This window comes from Citrus clementina, unplaced genomic scaffold (assembly GCF_000493195.1).
Source record: "Citrus clementina cultivar Clemenules unplaced genomic scaffold, Citrus_clementina_v1.0 scaffold_9, whole genome shotgun sequence".
NCBI classification, from domain to species: domain Eukaryota; kingdom Viridiplantae; phylum Streptophyta; class Magnoliopsida; order Sapindales; family Rutaceae; genus Citrus; species Citrus x clementina.
In genome coordinates, this window is record NW_006261964.1 from 2,842,533 (window position 1) to 2,861,258 (window position 18,726).

At 32.8% G+C, this 18,726-nt stretch overlaps 2 protein-coding genes across 3 annotated transcripts; both read right to left on the reverse strand.

The window, feature by feature from the left end:
* Nucleotides 1-710: 710 nt before the first annotated feature.
* On the reverse strand, nt 711-2,442 carry LOC18032923. The gene is made up of 3 exons (XM_006419731.2): nt 2,137-2,442; nt 1,031-1,327; nt 711-830 (listed from the first exon to the last, which is right to left on the reverse strand). Exons 1-3 carry the CDS (start codon nt 2,209-2,211, stop codon nt 750-752), a joined length of 453 nt encoding a protein of 150 aa, XP_006419794.2. The 5' UTR covers nt 2,212-2,442; the 3' UTR covers nt 711-749.
* Nucleotides 2,443-12,310: 9,868 nt separating this feature from the next.
* Nucleotides 12,311-15,057, reverse strand: LOC18033275 (endo-1,3;1,4-beta-D-glucanase). Of its 2 annotated transcripts, none has more exons than XM_024190859.1 (7): nt 14,751-15,057; nt 14,618-14,632; nt 13,755-13,888; nt 13,266-13,356; nt 13,062-13,151; nt 12,897-12,997; nt 12,311-12,657 (listed from the first exon to the last, which is right to left on the reverse strand). In XM_024190859.1, exons 1-7 carry the CDS (start codon nt 14,947-14,949, stop codon nt 12,508-12,510), a joined length of 780 nt encoding a protein of 259 aa, XP_024046627.1. In that variant the 5' UTR covers nt 14,950-15,057; the 3' UTR covers nt 12,311-12,507. The 2 variants fall into 2 exon arrangements, with proteins under 2 accessions (XP_024046627.1, XP_024046621.1); XM_024190853.1 differs by having other exon boundaries at nt 13,755-13,881; nt 14,611-14,632.
* Nucleotides 15,058-18,726: the final 3,669 nt, after the last annotated feature.

The following is an 18,726-nucleotide window of genomic DNA, read 5'->3' on the forward strand; positions in this document are numbered from 1 at the left end:
TGCTCCTAATCAGATGGAAATTATAAGTTAATTTTCTTCAGACACTTATATCATTTTGCAATGCAAATTAATTACGGTAAACCTAAGTTTGATTAATTCCTGAGAGCTAGCTAGCTTCTGGTTATATATATATAATAACTATTAATTAACTATTGAAGCAAATAGTCTTTTATAAATATATAAATGTCTTTTATAAATATACCAATGAGTTTAATCTTAAATTTTATTGAAATATGAAAGTGAATTCACGCAGCCCTTCATACCCAAAATGGAGTACCAAAAATAAAAACAGAGACAAAAGTTAAACTAAAAAACAGCCGCATGTACGTGAAGTCGTGGGTTCGTGGTCATGGGTTCGAACCCCCACATTGCATTGTGGAGCTTTAATTTTCTTCCTCAATTTGAATGAAGACAATCTTTTTCCTTTTAAAATGTGACTGGAGTAGACTTCCCTTAAATATTAAAGAGGATAAAAATCTGGGCGGACTTCATAAAAATTGATGTAAATTAGTTCCAGTAATAATCTGATTTGTAAATATCAATTGTAATTCATATAATATGAGTTGTGCTCTTGAGCAATAATCTTGCGTAATAAAAAAAACATACCCGCACGCTAAAGCCAAATTAACTTGAAAACATACATCAAGAAATCTAAACATTGCACACAGCTGATATATTCTTCATCTTCAGGATAGCTAGGATGTACGACTGCAGCCTCCTTCTGTGAATATATTTGAAGTGTGCAAGCCTCACATAATTGAACAAGCGGCAATAATATTTGCAATGGGAAGTGCAGCTTCGAAAACTCTAAGTGCGACTTGCCATGGAAACTAGAAATCAATAAATAATTTTAACATGAAGAAATTCACTATCAGACTTTAGATAGATCAACAAGAAATTCACTCCCAGAATATATAAAAATCAACACGGCTCCTCAGCACTATATCCAAATTTATAAAAATGCTATGCACCAAATTAAATAATCGAGTAATTATTCAAAATTAATTAATTAAAGTTTGGTCAAACTCACCCTTCCCACGACTGGGGTATTTGAATTGTAAGGAACAACTGCAAGATTTGAAGGACTTTCTGAACGATCGGGCCGACTCGTGGGGGTCCTGATGCTTCTGAACATTGAAGGCCTTTCTGAATGATCGGGCCGACTCGTGGGGGTCCTGATGCTTCTGAACATTGAAGGACTATCTGAATGTTCGGGCCGACTCGTGGTAGTTCCTTGGGTGCTGATGCTTCTGAACGTTGAAGGACTTTCTGAATGATCGGGCTGACTCGTGGCAATCCCTTGGGTGCTGATGCTTCTGAACATTGACTGCAATCAATTGCAGGTCAATACAAGTTTTATAAATAGGCAATTAATTTCAAAAATTAAAATCTTCAATTAGTATATAGGTGAATGTTTTTTTAGTGCGTTATATTTTGAATTAAGTGTCAACCCCCTTGTTTTGGGCTTAGAGGGCTTTGTTTCGCCTTCGGCTTCAACTACTTTTGCTTCGAATAGATGGCACCCATTATACGAGATAAAAAAAAGACATTCAATTCTATATTTTAAAAAAATACTAAAAGATACTCCTACTAATAAATATATAACATTTTCTCATATTTTTCTTTAGTTTTCCAATAATACTCTTGCAACAATCTAAAAAAATTAATTAATTAATCTATAAAAAAAGTTAATTAGCAAATTACCAATAATTATCTGTCTAAAGAAATTGATATTTTTCAGACACTTGCAATAATCTCTAATAAATATTTATAAATAAATAAATTACCAACTTAAAGCTACATTTAATATCTTGTTAATAATTGTAAAAAAAATTATATTACCTAATTAATCCTAAAAGTAAAATAATAAAAAAATTTATTTTACTTTTAATGTTAATTTTTATTTTACTTTTAATGTTAATTTAATAAATTAACTTTTTTTTTCTTTTCGTTAGCATCACCAAAAATATTATTGCATGGATATTATCATTAAAAATAAGGAAAAGATAAGGGTATACTAGTAACAGTATTTTAAGATTTTTTTTTTAAATATAAGAGCTAAATAGACACCTAATATCAAAATATAGAGACAAAACTAATATTTACTCATAATAATATAATAATAATAATAAATACCTGATGATTGGGTAAAGGTTTCTTCCTCAAAGACTCAAGCAACGAAAAAATTATCCACAAAATGCGAACGGCCATGATTGTGATCGTGACGCCCTTTATCGCAGAAACATTCCAGGCAGATACTGTAAGCAGCTGTCTGGGGTTCAAAGCAGCTCATGCAAGTGAAATACTCATTGGTTATGAAGATTTTGCACTGGCCGCAAATTGGCCTTCCACTTTTCAGTATATAGTAGAGAGTCAACACTTCCTTAAAATCTAAACCTCCGCTTCTATCGATGTCTAGTTGATTGAAGAAGTCACGAGTACGCATGTTATCATCATGTGCTTCCAGCGACATGAAATCTGAATACTCCCTGTAACTCACCCTACCGTTTCCATCTTGATCCATTGATAGGAAAAATAGGTTGAATAAACGTCTTTCTTCATCGGTTCCAGAATTATAATACGCTAAAGCAACCTTGCTCAACGCCTCCATTGCTGTTTCTTTTTTTTGCTTAATTTGCCAGAGTTTGTGAGGAGTGAAGACCTTTTTATAATTGATTACGTCTTAGGAAAAATGATTAAAACCTCCTCAACCGCCCCCCCGCCCCCTTCATGTTTCAGTAAATTAACCTCTTCTCTTTCATATTTAAAAACTTAAAAAAAAAAACCTCAGTTATTAACAGTTTCTCTTAACTTCAGACTTATGATTAATTTTTTAATGGATAATTAATTGCTGAAATTAATAAAAAGTAATCATACGTCGGATTTTAAGGGTAAATTAGTAAAATACAAAAAGTTGAAAGTTATTTTTTCTAATTATAAGAAAATTTTGATGAATTTTAAAACAAGAGGAAAAAATGATTAACTTTAACAAACAACAGAGGAGTGTAATCATTTTCCATTTATATTTCTCTAACTTTCATGTCTGCATGATTAAAATAAATCTTCTTGACCCCAGAATACTGTAATTAAATTCTTTTAATTAATTTTTGAAAATACGCTAATAGTCATGTATTTGGAAGCGAGTCTGCATAGAAGATTATGATAAACATATTGTTGTTTCCTTAATTAATAGTAATTAATCGTGGATTAAGAAGTGGTGAACTATATGATGACGATATATTTGTGACATAAATAGAAGATGCATGCCCCGAGAGAATTCAACTTTCATTTTTAATCAATCAATTAAATTAGCATTTTTGGCATTGTACACACCAAAGGGAAATGATAGTCAAATTTTAAAGGTTTCAAGAAGCAAAGAGGAGAAACTGGAGAGTCTTCACATTTGTTGGCGTTAACGGGTTTTGTAACATTATAACAAAGATTTTTTGTTATAGGCTACGGTGCATATTATACTTATAGTATATAAGTTGTTATCGCTACAAGGTATCAATGACTGTTTAAAAGATTTTAAAAAATGTAAAATTATGGATATGTTAAAGTTAAATGTTCTTGTAATACCTATAGTTTGAATTAATTACATAATTAATATCTTTATTTTTAAAAAATATTACTCAAAATATTTGTGTTTTTACTTTCATATATGTATGTTTTAATTTCTCTAGGGTAAACTAGTAGTTTCGTCTTATATAACTTATAACTTTAAAAAAACATTCTAACATATAATAGGTGAAAAATTATCTGACTAAATTTTAATGGGTCTCCAAAGACGTAATCAAGCAGCTTTTAAATAACTTTATTTTGGTTGGCACTCAAGTTGGAATCTTAAGAAAGGTAAGGGGCTAAAAATTCAATTTGAGTTTTGTCCAAAATGAACTTTAATGGAAACAAGTATATGACATTGACAAGGACCATTAGTCAGTCTTTAAAAATATAAAGACTGACTCAATAATTAGTTCCGATTATAAGGGTGAAAAGAGAAATTTTCAATATATTAAAGATGAACCTTATGCGGTCTACGCGGGTTTGAACTTTGAACTAACATACAAAGCATTTTTTAGCGTTTCAAACTTGAAGACTAATTCTTTAAACTAAAAAGTTCAAAAGTTCAAACGTCAAAAGTTCAAACATCTTTCAGCGTTTACCACACAAAAGTTCAAACGTCAAGACAGAAATTAATAAAGTATGTGGCATGGATGTGAGCCACCCATCTATCTATATATCTATATATATATATATATATAAAGTTGGGATTAGAGGAGGTGATGTGACATTACTATTTCTCATCTTCTTGTATTTTCTATTATCTAATAAATTGGTTGATATTAAAAAAATAATTACATTATAAAATATTAAAAATAAAAATAATTATTAAATTATAAAAAATTACATATCTCTTCCTCTTTCTATTTAAATTCAATAATATGTAACCATTAATAATAATTAATTATAAATCTTGAAACATTTATTTATTTTATTATGCCAACAATTAAATTTTAGTGGCTTAAATATATCAATTTATATATCTATATATATATATAAAGTTGGGGCTTGAGGAGGTGATGTGGCATCACCATTTCTCATCATCTCATATTCTCAATTATCTAATAAATTGGTTGAAATTAAAAAATAATTACATTACAAAATATAAAGATAGAAAATAATTATTAGATTATAAATGATTACATGTCTTTTCCTCTTTCTATTTAAATTCAACAATATGTAACCATTAATAACAATTAATTATAAGTTTTGAAACATTCATTTATTTTATTATGCCAACAATTAAATTTTAGTAGCTTAAAATACATCAATTAATTAATATTAATATATGAAGGAAGGTTCCTTCATCTTCCCTTAATAATTCTATTAGAGTCCAATTTTAATGTCATAATCCCATATTTAATTATTCAATCTTTTGTTTAATGCATTTTAGCTTATTCAAACTCCATAAACATTAAATATTTAAGATTTGTGGCATCATTATTTCTCATCTTTTTATATTCTCTATTATCTAATATATTGGTTGAGATTAAAAAATAATTACATTACAAAATATTAAAAATCTATCTATCTATATATCTATATAAAGTTGGGACTTGAGGAGGTGATGTGGCATCATAATATCTCATCTTTATATATTCTCTATTATCTAATAAATAGAGAAATTTTTTTTTAAATTTGGTTTTTCATCTTCTCATAATTAATTTGATTGTTATTACACAATAACAATTATGTAAAGATTTTAATGAGGCATATTCTTTGTAATAAACATCCAATGTGGAGTGTTATGAATTTATTAAAATAAATGTAGATGTTCATAATATATATCTCTTAGTCTCCCCACTATCTCCCATTAGCAACCTTTAGCTTCCTTGTAACTCTCACTATCTCACAAGGAATTATGATCCATAATTTTCATTAATTTCATGGAGTGATTATGTAACTATAAAAGGAGAGCTCATCTTTTTGTTTTGTACACACACAATTGGAATGAATAAAATCACTCTATAATATATTCTCTCATTTTATTCTTTATCTTGCGTTACTTCTTTATTTGTATTGCTGGCTAATAGCTTTTTTTTGTTTTTTATAAAGCTGCCTCATCTTAAAAAAAAATCAATTCATATTTTTTATTAGTTTCATCAAGTGTAAAATAAGAAAAAAGGATAATATTATTTTTTTTTCAAAGCCGCATGAAGCGCGGTTCTATTTTCTAGTAAACTAATGTTTTAGAATCCACATTTTGCAGTTTTTACCACATTTTCCAAATAAAAACAATATTTTAAAAGAAAAAAAGCAAACTCTATTGTTAAAGTTCGTCTTTTATTAATGATTGCCGACAGATGATGCCTTGGAGCGTTGGCACGCAATAATTCGTTGGCAATATTTGTATTGATTTATTATTATAATCTTCCCAATCACCGGACCTTGGCACGTCGGCTACCCCACTACATATAAGATATATATATATATATATAGCTGTAGTCGTGTGGACACATTAAGGCTCCAATTTCTAATAAAATCTAAACATACTAATATACATAGATTTCAAATAATTAACAAACATCTAGCATGAAATATATCTAGTGTGTAGTCTTTACCTATCTATATTATTTCCAATTTTAAAGTAAATCTGAATAGTGTTGCAAATATTGGCTTCATTCATTTTCGTCGTAACAGTGATACTCTAGTGAGTACTTAGTTTAGGCATTAAAGTTTCTTTTTGTTGGGTGACCAGCGAGGAAGTTTCGCTATTTTTAATTTATAATTTTCTTACTTTAGCACTCAATCTCTCGGGTTTCCTACTTTACCACTTTCTCTCTCACGGTCGGCGATAGGGGTGTTCAGAATCTAATCTAATCTCCTTAATCTATCTGATTCATAAAAATTTGATATGTGGATTGGTGGATTAGATTGGGTATGAATTTATTTTTGTAAATCCACAAAAATCTGTGAATACACAATATTATAAATGTGAAATTACATAGTTACATAAGCACCATTACATGAGCCTGGATAAACTCGTGCTTCGCTAGTTCTACTGTTACTTCAGCTGAGAATAAAAGTTATTTGATAGCGGTCAGTTTAAGATATCACTGCTATTAAATATATTACATCCCTACCCTTAATTTTCATTCATTTTATAATAATACCCTTACTTTTCTTTCCTTTTAACTAACAAAAGAATATTTTTGAACACTATCATGGATTGTTTACAGAAAAACATGGGTCTCTATAACAATAGACTGTAGTTTAATAGTAAAAGTATGTACTAAAAAAATTATACATAGCATGCACAATAAACTACAAGTATGCACTAATAAAGATCACTAAGATCCTAAATATCTTTCTCAGTCAACCCCATTATAAATCAAAACCAAGGTAATATCATGCATATAAATGTGGCAACTATTATTGGCATTGTGACATGTACAGATGTCAAGTATCATGGCCAATATGGTATCAAAATATAGAAGAAATCCTCGATTTATAGTGAATGATTATGTTCCTTTTATGTAATCTATAAATTGGGCATTTGAGCTTTGAATAAGAATGAAATTTCTATTTTGTATATTCTCTCTAAAAAGTTTTATGCACAAAGTAAGGTCGTCGATCGCTTCGTCAACTCAGGTGTACTTATTTCGACCATAATATATATTTGGCTACGATGGGAACTTGGGTTGTTGGTCCATGCTGATATTTTTTTTTTTTTTGGTATCCCACCAAGGAGTTTCCAAGTATTGCAACGACAATGCTGCACACGTCAATCACACAAACAAGCGCACGCATATAGTTATTCTCTAGTGCGGGGCCTCACTTTTTTCATGCGGTTACACCTTTAAACCACAAAGTTTAATAGAGTGAATGTGTAACGCTATTAAACCGCACAGTTTTATAGTACATTCAAAAATAACTTTATTAAATTGCAAGACTTAACAGCATGCTGTGTTTGGGGATAGTAGAATAACCTGGATCCGGATGAACCCGAAAAATCGGGGTCGGGTTCAACCCATACCGTAGCAAAATATATCTGGTATTTGGATGTCATGAAACGACCCGCACCGAATCCCCCCGGGTGAGTCAATCTAGTCTCATCAAAACGGACTTGATAATAATTCTATTAGTAAGGATTTTATCGAAAATTCGGCAGAGTCCCCTTTATATATATAACACTCCCAATCTACAAATATGTAAAATACTCCCAAAATAATTCAATATACAACAAACTCCAACGTTCAACATCCTCAACCAAAACACTGAATTTCACTCAAGATATCTCCAGAGTCTAAAAAAAATAATATTGTAACTAATATTAATATTTCAATTTATTTTTAATCCCAAAAGAATAATATAACAAAATTATACAATCCCAAAAGATTGAGATAACTGAGATGTCCTAACAAAAACATCTATATCTTCTAACACCATCACGTGGCCAAGACTCAAAATATATTTACAGTCGCTGGGTCGATCTAGTGTACATGCAACCTCCTGGTGGGGGGGGGGGGAGAAAATATAATAAAAATGGGATTAGTTTAAAACTCAGTGAGATCAGTGAGTGGATATCAGTTTTTGAAAATTAATTATTACTTTAAAAGAAATAATCATATCATTTTCAAACACGATTTCATCAAACTATATGCGAGAAACCAGTAATAAATCATTTAACATTTAAATTAGATTACTAACCATGAAAAGCATATATATTATCGCACTAAATAATCATGGAAATCATATCACAATATCATATAGAATACACAAATCTGAAAAATCATCACTAAACAAGTACCCAGGGAAATAATCTCGTTGTATTCGAACCTCAACGGACAGGCAATGACGTACTATCTGGGTACCGCAGAGCTACACGGATAGACAGAGAAATATCATCTCATATCTCATCATGTCTCATCATATATGTGCATGCATAATTTAGTCCCCAAAGGACAAAAGCGCCCAAGCACACGTCCAAAAGCCTTTGTGTGTACTCAGACGGGTCCCAAAGGCCTGTATCTCATTCGTATCATCTGTATCTCAATATCTGTCTATATCTCATATCTGTATATCTGTAATCATCATAGCACATGCATATGCCCCCAAAAGGCAAAAGCGCCCAAACACACGACCCAAAGTCTCCATGTGTGTTCAGACGGGTCCCAAAGGCCTCTATCTCATCACATATGTATCGTTGTATCTGGAGGGGAAGGGTACTGTCTGATGATTTTTAAAACAATCATTTCACTCATATTCACATACTTTTTAACCATACTTTAAATCATACCACATTTGAATCCACTTTTCTTATCTTTAAAATACTATCACACTTATTCAAAGTCGATACGCAAAATCGTTAACCAAACATTTTAATAATGTACCAATGCGTGAATAAAATCTATTTCGAGGAAATCATTAAATCAGAGAATTTAAAATACTTATTTCGCAAACATGCTTTACCATCATAATTAACTATGAAAATAGGTTTTGTATATTCCACTCACACTGACGGTGTTCACGTTCGGTTATCATCCACATCCGCGGACCGGTTCTCGCTCGCGGATCCTCCTAAGTCAAGGAAACGACATAATTCTTTTTCGTAAATTGGAATTAGGACTAAATTTATGTAATAAACTCGAAACGAACATCTATCCATAATTTACAACTCCCATGTCGATAAAATTACTAAAATACTCTCGAGTTCGTAAATTATTAAAATACTCTGCAATCGTAAATCACCGAATTACCCTTGGAATCGTAATTACACCCAATCCTCAATTCCAGGAATTACTAAAATATCCACATGCTCAGAAATTATAAAATTACCCTTGGAGTGTGAAATTACCTAAATGCCCTTGCCGGTCAATGATCATCGGAATTTAGTCAACGCTGGCCGGGTCACGTTCGCGGGTTGGGTTTTCGAGTCGGGTTTGATAACTTCTCTCTCTCTCCCCCATGTGTGTCTCTGTTTTTGCTCTGTTTTTTCTAGCTTCTTCTTTTATTTTTAAAATCTTCAACCGCCAAAATCCTTAACCGCCTTATTCTTATTTTAAATTTATACATATGTTACATGTCATTTTATGAACCCAGTCGAATCCAAGTCTAGGTTCAGTTTTAGGTAAATCCGGATATCAAGAACCCAGACCTAGATTATTTTATTTTAATATTTAATTAATTATTTTTAATTATTATTTATGAGTATAAAAGAAAAAATAAGAAAAACAAAACAAACCCTACATCTCACAGCCGCCGTTTCTAGTCCTATTCATTCCCCAAAATTCAACAAATTCAACATCATCGTTGTCGCCCGATTGATCATCACCCATCAATCATTAGAAAAACAACATCACCGCTGTGGCCACACTTCTCTGCAAGTTTCAAGAATGGACTTGATACCAAGGCAGAGAAGTCACGGAAGCAATTAAAGGAAAGGAAGAACATGGCTAAGAAGATCGGTGGTGTAAAGAAGACCAAGGCCTCAGATGCTGCCAAGAAGAAGTGAGCAATTCATTCTTTTATGGTCCCAAAGCCAACTTTCGGTAATGGAGTTCTATAATAGTCTTTGTGGTATAGTTTCTGAAATGAAATATGGTGTTGTGGATTTTGGTGTTATTTGGTGTTTAGGTAGTTACATTTCTAGATTTTGAGTACTAAAAAAGAAAAATTGGTTTATATTGAGATTTCGGTTGTAGGAATCATTGGGTTTTATTTCCAGTTTATACAATTCCCTATCTTCCTCATATATTTCAAGAGATCCATGACTTTGTGTTTATCTCCTTCTGCAACTGCCAAACAGCCCCAGAAGCGACGTGGTTGATTTTTTTTTTTAATTTCAGGCACATCTATCCATGTTTGGAACCCGGAATCTAAAAATCTAGATTTTTTCGGGTTGAGCCCATACCAGATCAGGAGCCTAAAAATGGGGTTTATATCCAGATTCGGTATGCTAAATTATCATTCGAGTCTGAACTGGAAAGCCTAAACCCAGATCCGAATTTTACCATCCCTATCTGTATGAAAAAAAGAGAAGGCGCCCGCACATGAGAATGATAATATACATAGACATATATACATATAGTCCTGTACTAATGTGAGCATGCTCATTTTATTTTATCCAACACGTCATTAAACCATGCAATTTAATATAGTTATTTTAATTAACTATTGAATTGCATGGTTTAATAGTATGTTCACAAAATAGGGTGTCCGCATATTATATCATTAATAATCAAAGGAAAAAATTTAATATGGAATCATATGAAGTGATTATTAATATTGAAAGTGAGATTCATTCTTCTAAATTATTGCATGATGCGTCACATTAAGGGATCTGTCCATGACTATGTAGATGAGTCTGAAAACTTTGATGAGACCGAAAAGTTTTAGCTTTGAAATTTGTAGAGGATGTTAGTGCTAACACACGTAAGAGACCGAATGCCTTCGCACTCCAACTATACCTTAGTGTATGCCGCCTCTTTAGCAACAGAAGTTGAATGTCAACTATGGGAAGAATTTGAAAAGCATTTGGATAAGCTTGCGAAGAAATTCATTGACAATGCAACTAGAAAATTGCATGAGAACATGACCAGAAATGTCTCTAAGAAGCTAATTGGACATGTCCATGACAACATGAGATTTCAAATGTCGATGAGGAAGTAATTAGAAACGTCTGAATTTGCAAAGGAAGGGGTAAAATCTAATCTTGATTTGAGCATTGATTTTAACAGTATGGTTGTTGCGGTTCTATCAATCTCTATATTGAAGCAAGAGAACTGTTCTAGAAGAAGACCTTATACGGTAAATATTAAGTTAGGTGACAACATTGATCAAGATTTAGAGAGAGACTCAAGAGGCTTGCAAGTGATTCTTGAGTCCAATACGGCCTTATTGCATTTTTTCAGTTTGTTAAATGACCCAATATTCTCTCCTTGCCCATCGCTTTAGATCATTCAGACGTTGATTATTGGCCATAATGTCCTTAATAAAATGTTTTTCGTCAAATTTCATCTTTTGATCAAGAACTTACAAACAGCTACAGTTTGACTTTGTTTATTTAATTAATTTGGTCTCTAACTAGTTATTCATTCTCCTTTCTATTTTTATTTGAATAATTAATTTAATATTGCAGCATATTTTTGTTTTAGAGCATAGAAATAAAAAGGCAACTGGATGAAAATGATAGAAATTAATTAATTACCATATTGGTTTGTTATTAGTTGTAGGGGTAGAGCTTAGAGTAAATCCCGAGGGCGCTAAATTCGGGGTCGATTTTAGATGGTTTTTTCATCTATAGCTATGGTGTAATCCCTGAAAATTTAGAAATTTTGCTTGTAATTGTAGTAATTTTAATTTGGGGATTTTGATTAATAATTGAGGCTATTGTTACAAATAAAGAATAAAATAAAAAAGTAATTAACAAAATAAAGATCAAAGAGACAGGTCTTAACTTCATCAAAATTTTAAAAGGCTATTTGATATTTTATTAGGATGAAAAAGGAAATACCAAAATAAAGATCAAATCCGTTCAAAAATAAATAAATAAATAGATAGATATCAAACAATTACGCAATTTTGACTTTATTTCACAAAATATCAAGTTACATTTTCATCCTATATATAAAGTTTACGAATTAATTGTATAGGGGCCAAATCAGTGTGGTTTATTTTGCATAAGTTTTCATATCTCAATTCACCCCCTCTTGTGTTGCCTAGTTACTATTTGAGAAGTGGCAGTTAATATTCGAACAGGCAAACTGAATTGTAAAATCTCAAGTGAAACAGATGGAGAAAATAGTGATACAAGTAAAATCTCATGCATATAACTGACGATATTGCTTTCAAAGCTTGAAATACGAAGCGGGTTTCAGCCCCGAACAAAATGGCGATGTTCTCTGAATACGAAAAACCAGCAACATACTGATAACACAATGCGTATACTGAGCCAGCTTATTGATGTTATTTGCTTATAAATGCGAATAGCCTCCTGCTCGTGGTTCATTTATCGCACTTGACATGTTTTTCAAACCAGTTTATCATGTCTTCATGTGCCTCTGCTGCACTATTGACAGCAAATGTATCGTTGACAAAGTACCTCACCGTCCATCCGTGACAAACACCGGGGTATGTTTTGACAAGGTGATCGAACTGCAATCAGCAATCGTTATGTAAGTTCGAATATGCAAAGCATATGTTAACTTGCAAAGCAGAGTATGTAATTTGCATCTTTTGAACTCACTTTGGAAAATAAGTGCTAAAGATAAATCGAGGTTTTATCAAAAATGCCAATAAATTCATGAAAAAACGCATTAATTTTGCATAGCCGAATATTTGAGACTTTGATGAGACAGTAAAGGACCAAAATTACTACTTATGAGATCTCTTACCTTAGGTTTTGCAGATAATATCTCATCAAAACGCTTCATTTGTGCTGGTGGCAAACCATTATCGCGTTCAGCTCCCAAAACAGCTATTGGGACTTTAACCTCTGCCACAAACAATTGTTTATCAGTGACAACTATAAGAGTGAGCTTTGGAAGCATAAAATTTACCTTTTATCTCGTCCTCAGTGACGTTACTAGGATGCAGCAGAACGGCAGCCTGAACATCTTGATTACTCGCCAATTTTACAGCTACCTTTCCTGGTCAAATTGCAAGAAACGAAATCAGATTATCTAAGTTGATCACCCTAGATTCTTAGTACTGGGACCATTCTATGAAGAAACGTATTAAAAAATAGAGCAAAAGATGCCCACCTCCCCAGCAAAAACCTGCGGCCCCAACAGCAGATACACCTTTTGCTTTCAAAGCAGCAATTACTGGTTTGGCATCTTCATATCCTTTATCCTACAAGGAAGTAAGCTTATTGTACTTCAAAAAAGGCTCTATGCGGTCACTTAATTGCAATCCTCACTCTCTACCATAACTTCATTGGCATCCCCTGTAGTCTAACAGAGTGGAATTTACCAATTTGTATGTTCAATATAGTTGAGGTTCCACTCTCTTGATATGGCATTTTAAATGAGTCTAATTCCCTTTGCTGTCATTTATGTCAAGTTTAATTAATCTCTTCTTTTGATAAATTCTGTCACCTTGGTTATCTCCTCATTAGTAAGGGTAAAACTATATGTATATATACATACTTGAATTTTCAAATCAGCTAATCAGTAAGAATTGTGCTCTCTTAGTCATATATTCCGACACTAGATTCTACAATCTAACCAGTACTGCAGCAAGAAACTAACCGTAGTATGATTTTTTCTCCATGTATCTTTATCATATTTAGGGTTGCTTGGGTTAGCAGCATCACCATGAAAGAAATCAGGAGCCACGACCAAGAATCCGGCACCTGCAACTTTGTCTGCAACGCTCCTGTAAAGCAAGATATTCAAACATGTAACCCACGTAAGCAAAACCTACTGGTAAATGCAGGCATCAATAAAATTCAAAAGACTTATTATAGCAATGGAGAGGAGAGGACTATCAACTATCATATCAAAACCATAGAACTATTTCCATTTTTATTTAACCAAGAAGCAGCAAAGTTCATTAATGTTAAGAGAACACTACCCTGACATGGTGCTAAAAGTAACATACGGCCGGTGGTGCTTGTGTTACAAAGATCAGTCTCGGTCAGTCTCAATTCAATGGCATTTGGCTCTTTTAATTCCCTCATTGCAACACGGAAGGCAAGTTCTAAGCATGAGAGGTGGTATCTTCCCTGCCGAAGCCTATCTAGCCCAATGAGTTTTCGCATGAGACCATTTCTTACACATCAGTCTTAGTTATTACAACAACACATGGTTCAACTTCAATAGAATTTGGCTCTTTCTAAGCTTTAATTCCTTAATTTAAACACTGATAAAGAATATCAAAACTCAAAAGCATGAGATAAACTTTCTTCCCATTATAAAATGAATATCTGGTCACCAGCCTGAAGATTGGTACTTCACAACAAAGGGAAATTAAAGAGTATTCATTCATTCAACAGGGGGTTTGTGACTTATGTAATACAAAATGTATAAAATGTACCCTCATTTAATTAAACATAAAACTCAGGGACCTAGAAGATAAAAAGTGCCCTTTAACTGGTCAACGTACCTGTAAATCGGCGGTTCATCTCCTGCGAAAAAAAAAAACGTTACGAAAGAAAAAAGCATTAGCAAAAAATGATACTTAAATGGGTTAAAGAATGAAGAAAAAAATAAAAAAAAGGGGCTGTGTTTTCTTTTTTCGGTTACCATAAATATCAGAGATCATGAGAACAGCTTTCTTGGAATGAGGAGGTCCGGTGACATAAGCCTTGAGGCCACCAAGTTCTGTGACCGTCCCGGCTCCACAGGTCGGACAGAACGTTGGCGGCTCTCGATAGCAGGGAGCCTGAGCCTTCGAGCTTGCAAAATTTAAAAGCAGACTTGTTAATAGTATCAATTCCATCATCTTCTTTTTGATTCCCTGGTTGCAGAGGCGTAGACTCAGATCAAAGCTAATATATTAATGTAACATGTGATTGTGATCTAATGTAAAGAAGTGTTAGATAATAATGAGTTTTATATAAAACTACTTTTATATATTTATATATTAATAAATGGAAGACACCACCATGTTCACCCCATTGTTCGGTCTTACCATTATTGTTAACAAATCTCGGCGTGTGTAACGACTTGCACCAGTTGATACAAGTTGCAACCATTACTTACAATACAAGTCATCGTTAAAGAGTACGAATTTTACGAACTTATGCTGTTAGCTTCGACTTAACCATACATTCTTTTTTGTTTTTGGGTTGACACAATGACACCACTGTAAATGTAAAAGTTGTAAAATATAGTCAAGTCAAGCGCGCGGCCCGCATTAAATGCTACATAGAGACGGTGACCTTGCAAATGATGCGTGGAGTCTACTTTATTGAAATGAAATGGACAGTGGTCGAGAATGGACCAATAGCAACTTCTCCACAAGTTGACTTTTGACATTTTTTTTATACAATTATTTAACTTAGAAAGATATAGAATTTTTACGTGGAGACCCCCCTCGAAGGACTTCAGCCTGGATATCAATAGAATTCCCAATCGAAGATATATCTTTGCTTTTCAAAGCAGCAATCGTTAGCTTAATGTAGTTCAACTGTAGGCTTAAGCCTATGATATCACTAAATATGGCAAACGGGTCGGGCGGCACGTGACACGGCACGGCACGAACATATTTTAGTAGGGCACGCGGCGTGGCACGGCACGACACACACGTAGGCTGGGTTGGACTTAAAATTGTAGGTATATGGACCTTAAAAACACCTTACAATTAGAGAGGGGTCAACACACGACATGTGAAAAAATACGTAATAAGCATGCTTCATTGGTGGGCTAGCGTGTAGCCTGTGGCCCATCAATAGTATGTGGTCTTAAGTATTTCAAAATAAAATTTTTTTATGAAAAATAAAGATAAACTGATTTTACAAATATTTTGAAATTAAAATTTTTAATATATTTTATTAGCACATGCTTTTAAAAATTAATTTAACTCTTAGTTTTAGAAAATATTATAATTGTTTTATGTTTATAATTTATTAAATGAATAAATGAAAATTGAATAATTTTTTTGAATATTTTTACATTTTGGCCGCTTAAGTTTATAGATTTGTATTAATCATTGCTATAATCTAAGGAATTAAATTTATGTATTGTTGTATTATAATTGGTTATTGTGAAATTAAATATAGAGTTGTGAAATGGTGATAAGCTGATAATGAAATGTTAATTGTTTTCCTAATAAAAATTATAATTATTATTGTTGTTATTACTACTACTATTATTATTAGTGTATGGGTTGATGGGCTTGAAAAAATACGTCAGGCATGTGGACTTAAAAAAAAAGGGTTGGTGAGCCTTTTTTGGCACGACCCGAGCACGCCACACTTGGGCTCGTGCAGTGGGCCGTACTGGGCCTTAACAAAAAAAAATTGGGCATGACTTGACCCGTTCACTTAGTGGGTCGTGTCATGTTTGCCCATGAATCCTAATGGGCCTTGATTTGATGCCAGCATGGCCCACTGACCATCTTTAGATATCACTCTAATTTTCAACTTCACTTGTTTTAAATTGTAGCAAGAAACTGGGAATGTGTATCCATGCCTCTAGATCAAACCGAGGGTCACTCATATATAACAACAACAGGGTCACCACAAAAGAAATCAGGAACCAGCCATTACTAAGAACCCGCCACATGCAACTTCATAATTTGATCAGCAACATTCCTGTAATGCATATATGCAAACATTTAGTCCATTGACTTATATCTGCGAAGAATATACTATTGAGTGTTACTTGTTAGCAACCTGATACAAACAGTAAACTATATCGTCCTTATTTAAAAATCTATGGACCTACCTGTAAATCGGTATTTCATATCCTGTAAAATGTTCCAAGAAAAACCGCTTGATGAGTGATTAATGGTTAGTGATGCTCTATGCAGAAAAAAGATGGGCTGTTTTTTTTTTTTCTTCTAATTTACCACAAATATCAGAAATCATGAGAGTAGCTAGCTAGCTTGGATTGAGGGGGTCCGGTGACATAAGTGTTCATGGCACCGAGCTCTTTGTACAGTTCCTGCTCCACAACAGGTTGGGAAGTACTGAAAGCACTGATAGCTTGTCGTATTTGCTAGCCAATTTGTAAGGAAATATGAATTATAGGCTAGTTTGGGATCGCGAAAGCTGATGAAACAAGCTGCTTGTATTGTGCAGATGAAATAAACTACTGATTAAAAAAATAGTTTGGTGTTTGATAAACTGTGTTGTTGCGGTTCCATGAGCTTGAAAAGTAGAGTATATGCGTTTGATAAATTTTATTACGAAAGTGTTGTTTGATTATATAATAACAAAAATAGATATAAGTTTTAATTGCTTTTTATTTTTAAACTATGTTTAATAAATTGTTTAGATTTTTTTGCTTAAATATATAATATAGATTAAACTTTAAAAGCCATAATTATAAAATTAAAATACAAATTTACTAGATCAAAACTAGATAGAACGTACGTGGTTATGGCGGTAATATGATATCTGATGATTTATATATAAGGGTTTATGAATAAGTGAGATACAATTGTTTTTTTATTAAACTATAGAGTTATAATATGAATTTTAAAAGGGTATAGTAACTTGTTCAATAAACTGCTTATGAAAAGCAACCCACATGCATGCTTTTAAAAGCTGCTGACAAACAGGAGAAAATTATGAAATAAGCTGCTTTTACAAAATTTACCAAACATTATTTTTATCAAAAATTATAAAATAAACAGTTTATTCAATTTCAATCACACTCCCCAACTCGCCTTATATAAGTGTTTTACAGTTGCAAAGGCTCTGAATCAGGGATTCTGTGTGCAACTTCTAAGCATGTAACACAATTTGTTATATAAGAATAATAATACTAAGCATACAAAGTTTGGGATGCAGTTTCTACAAACTTTCATAATAATGAACACATGACTATAGTTGATTGGTGCCACGTTAAGCTTAGAAATAAAATGAAACATCCTATTTTGGTAGCACTTCTCTGAGTGCTATGGTCACCAGGTAGTGACCTATTTAATATGTCATTGTAATTTACTGATTTTTAGGAATTTTTTTTTTTTTTGGGGAATTTCATTCTCGAGTTTCATTTACTGATTTTGCATGTAATTACATCCGTCTCATTTAATCCTTTCCTGATTATGCGCAACTAGATCTGTAATTTTGATGGATCTATCTCTTGGATAAATTGTATTAACCTGAAACACTTTGAAATTGAATGTTCGTAAATGGCATAGCATCTATGTAAAACATTATCTGGCAACAAGTCATCTCTTATAAAACCTTATCAGACGACAAGTTGTAACAATTATATGCGGAAGCATATAATTTAGGACAGGCCATCCATGTATAATATTGGTAGACAAAAAATCGGACTTAATAAAACTCATTGGATGACATGTGTACTTGACTTCAGATATGATGAATCTCCTATGTAGGGGTGGGCAAAATCGGGTTCGGGTCGGGTTCGGGTCAACCCGATCGGGTTTCGGGTTGTTCGGGTTAGACAAGAACCAACCCGAACATAACCCGAATTATTGACCCGACCCGAACCGACTCTTACGGTCATCTCGGGTCAATTCGAGTCAGTTCGGATCGGTTGAAATCGGGTCAATTCTGGTCGGGTCTATTCGGGACAATTCGGG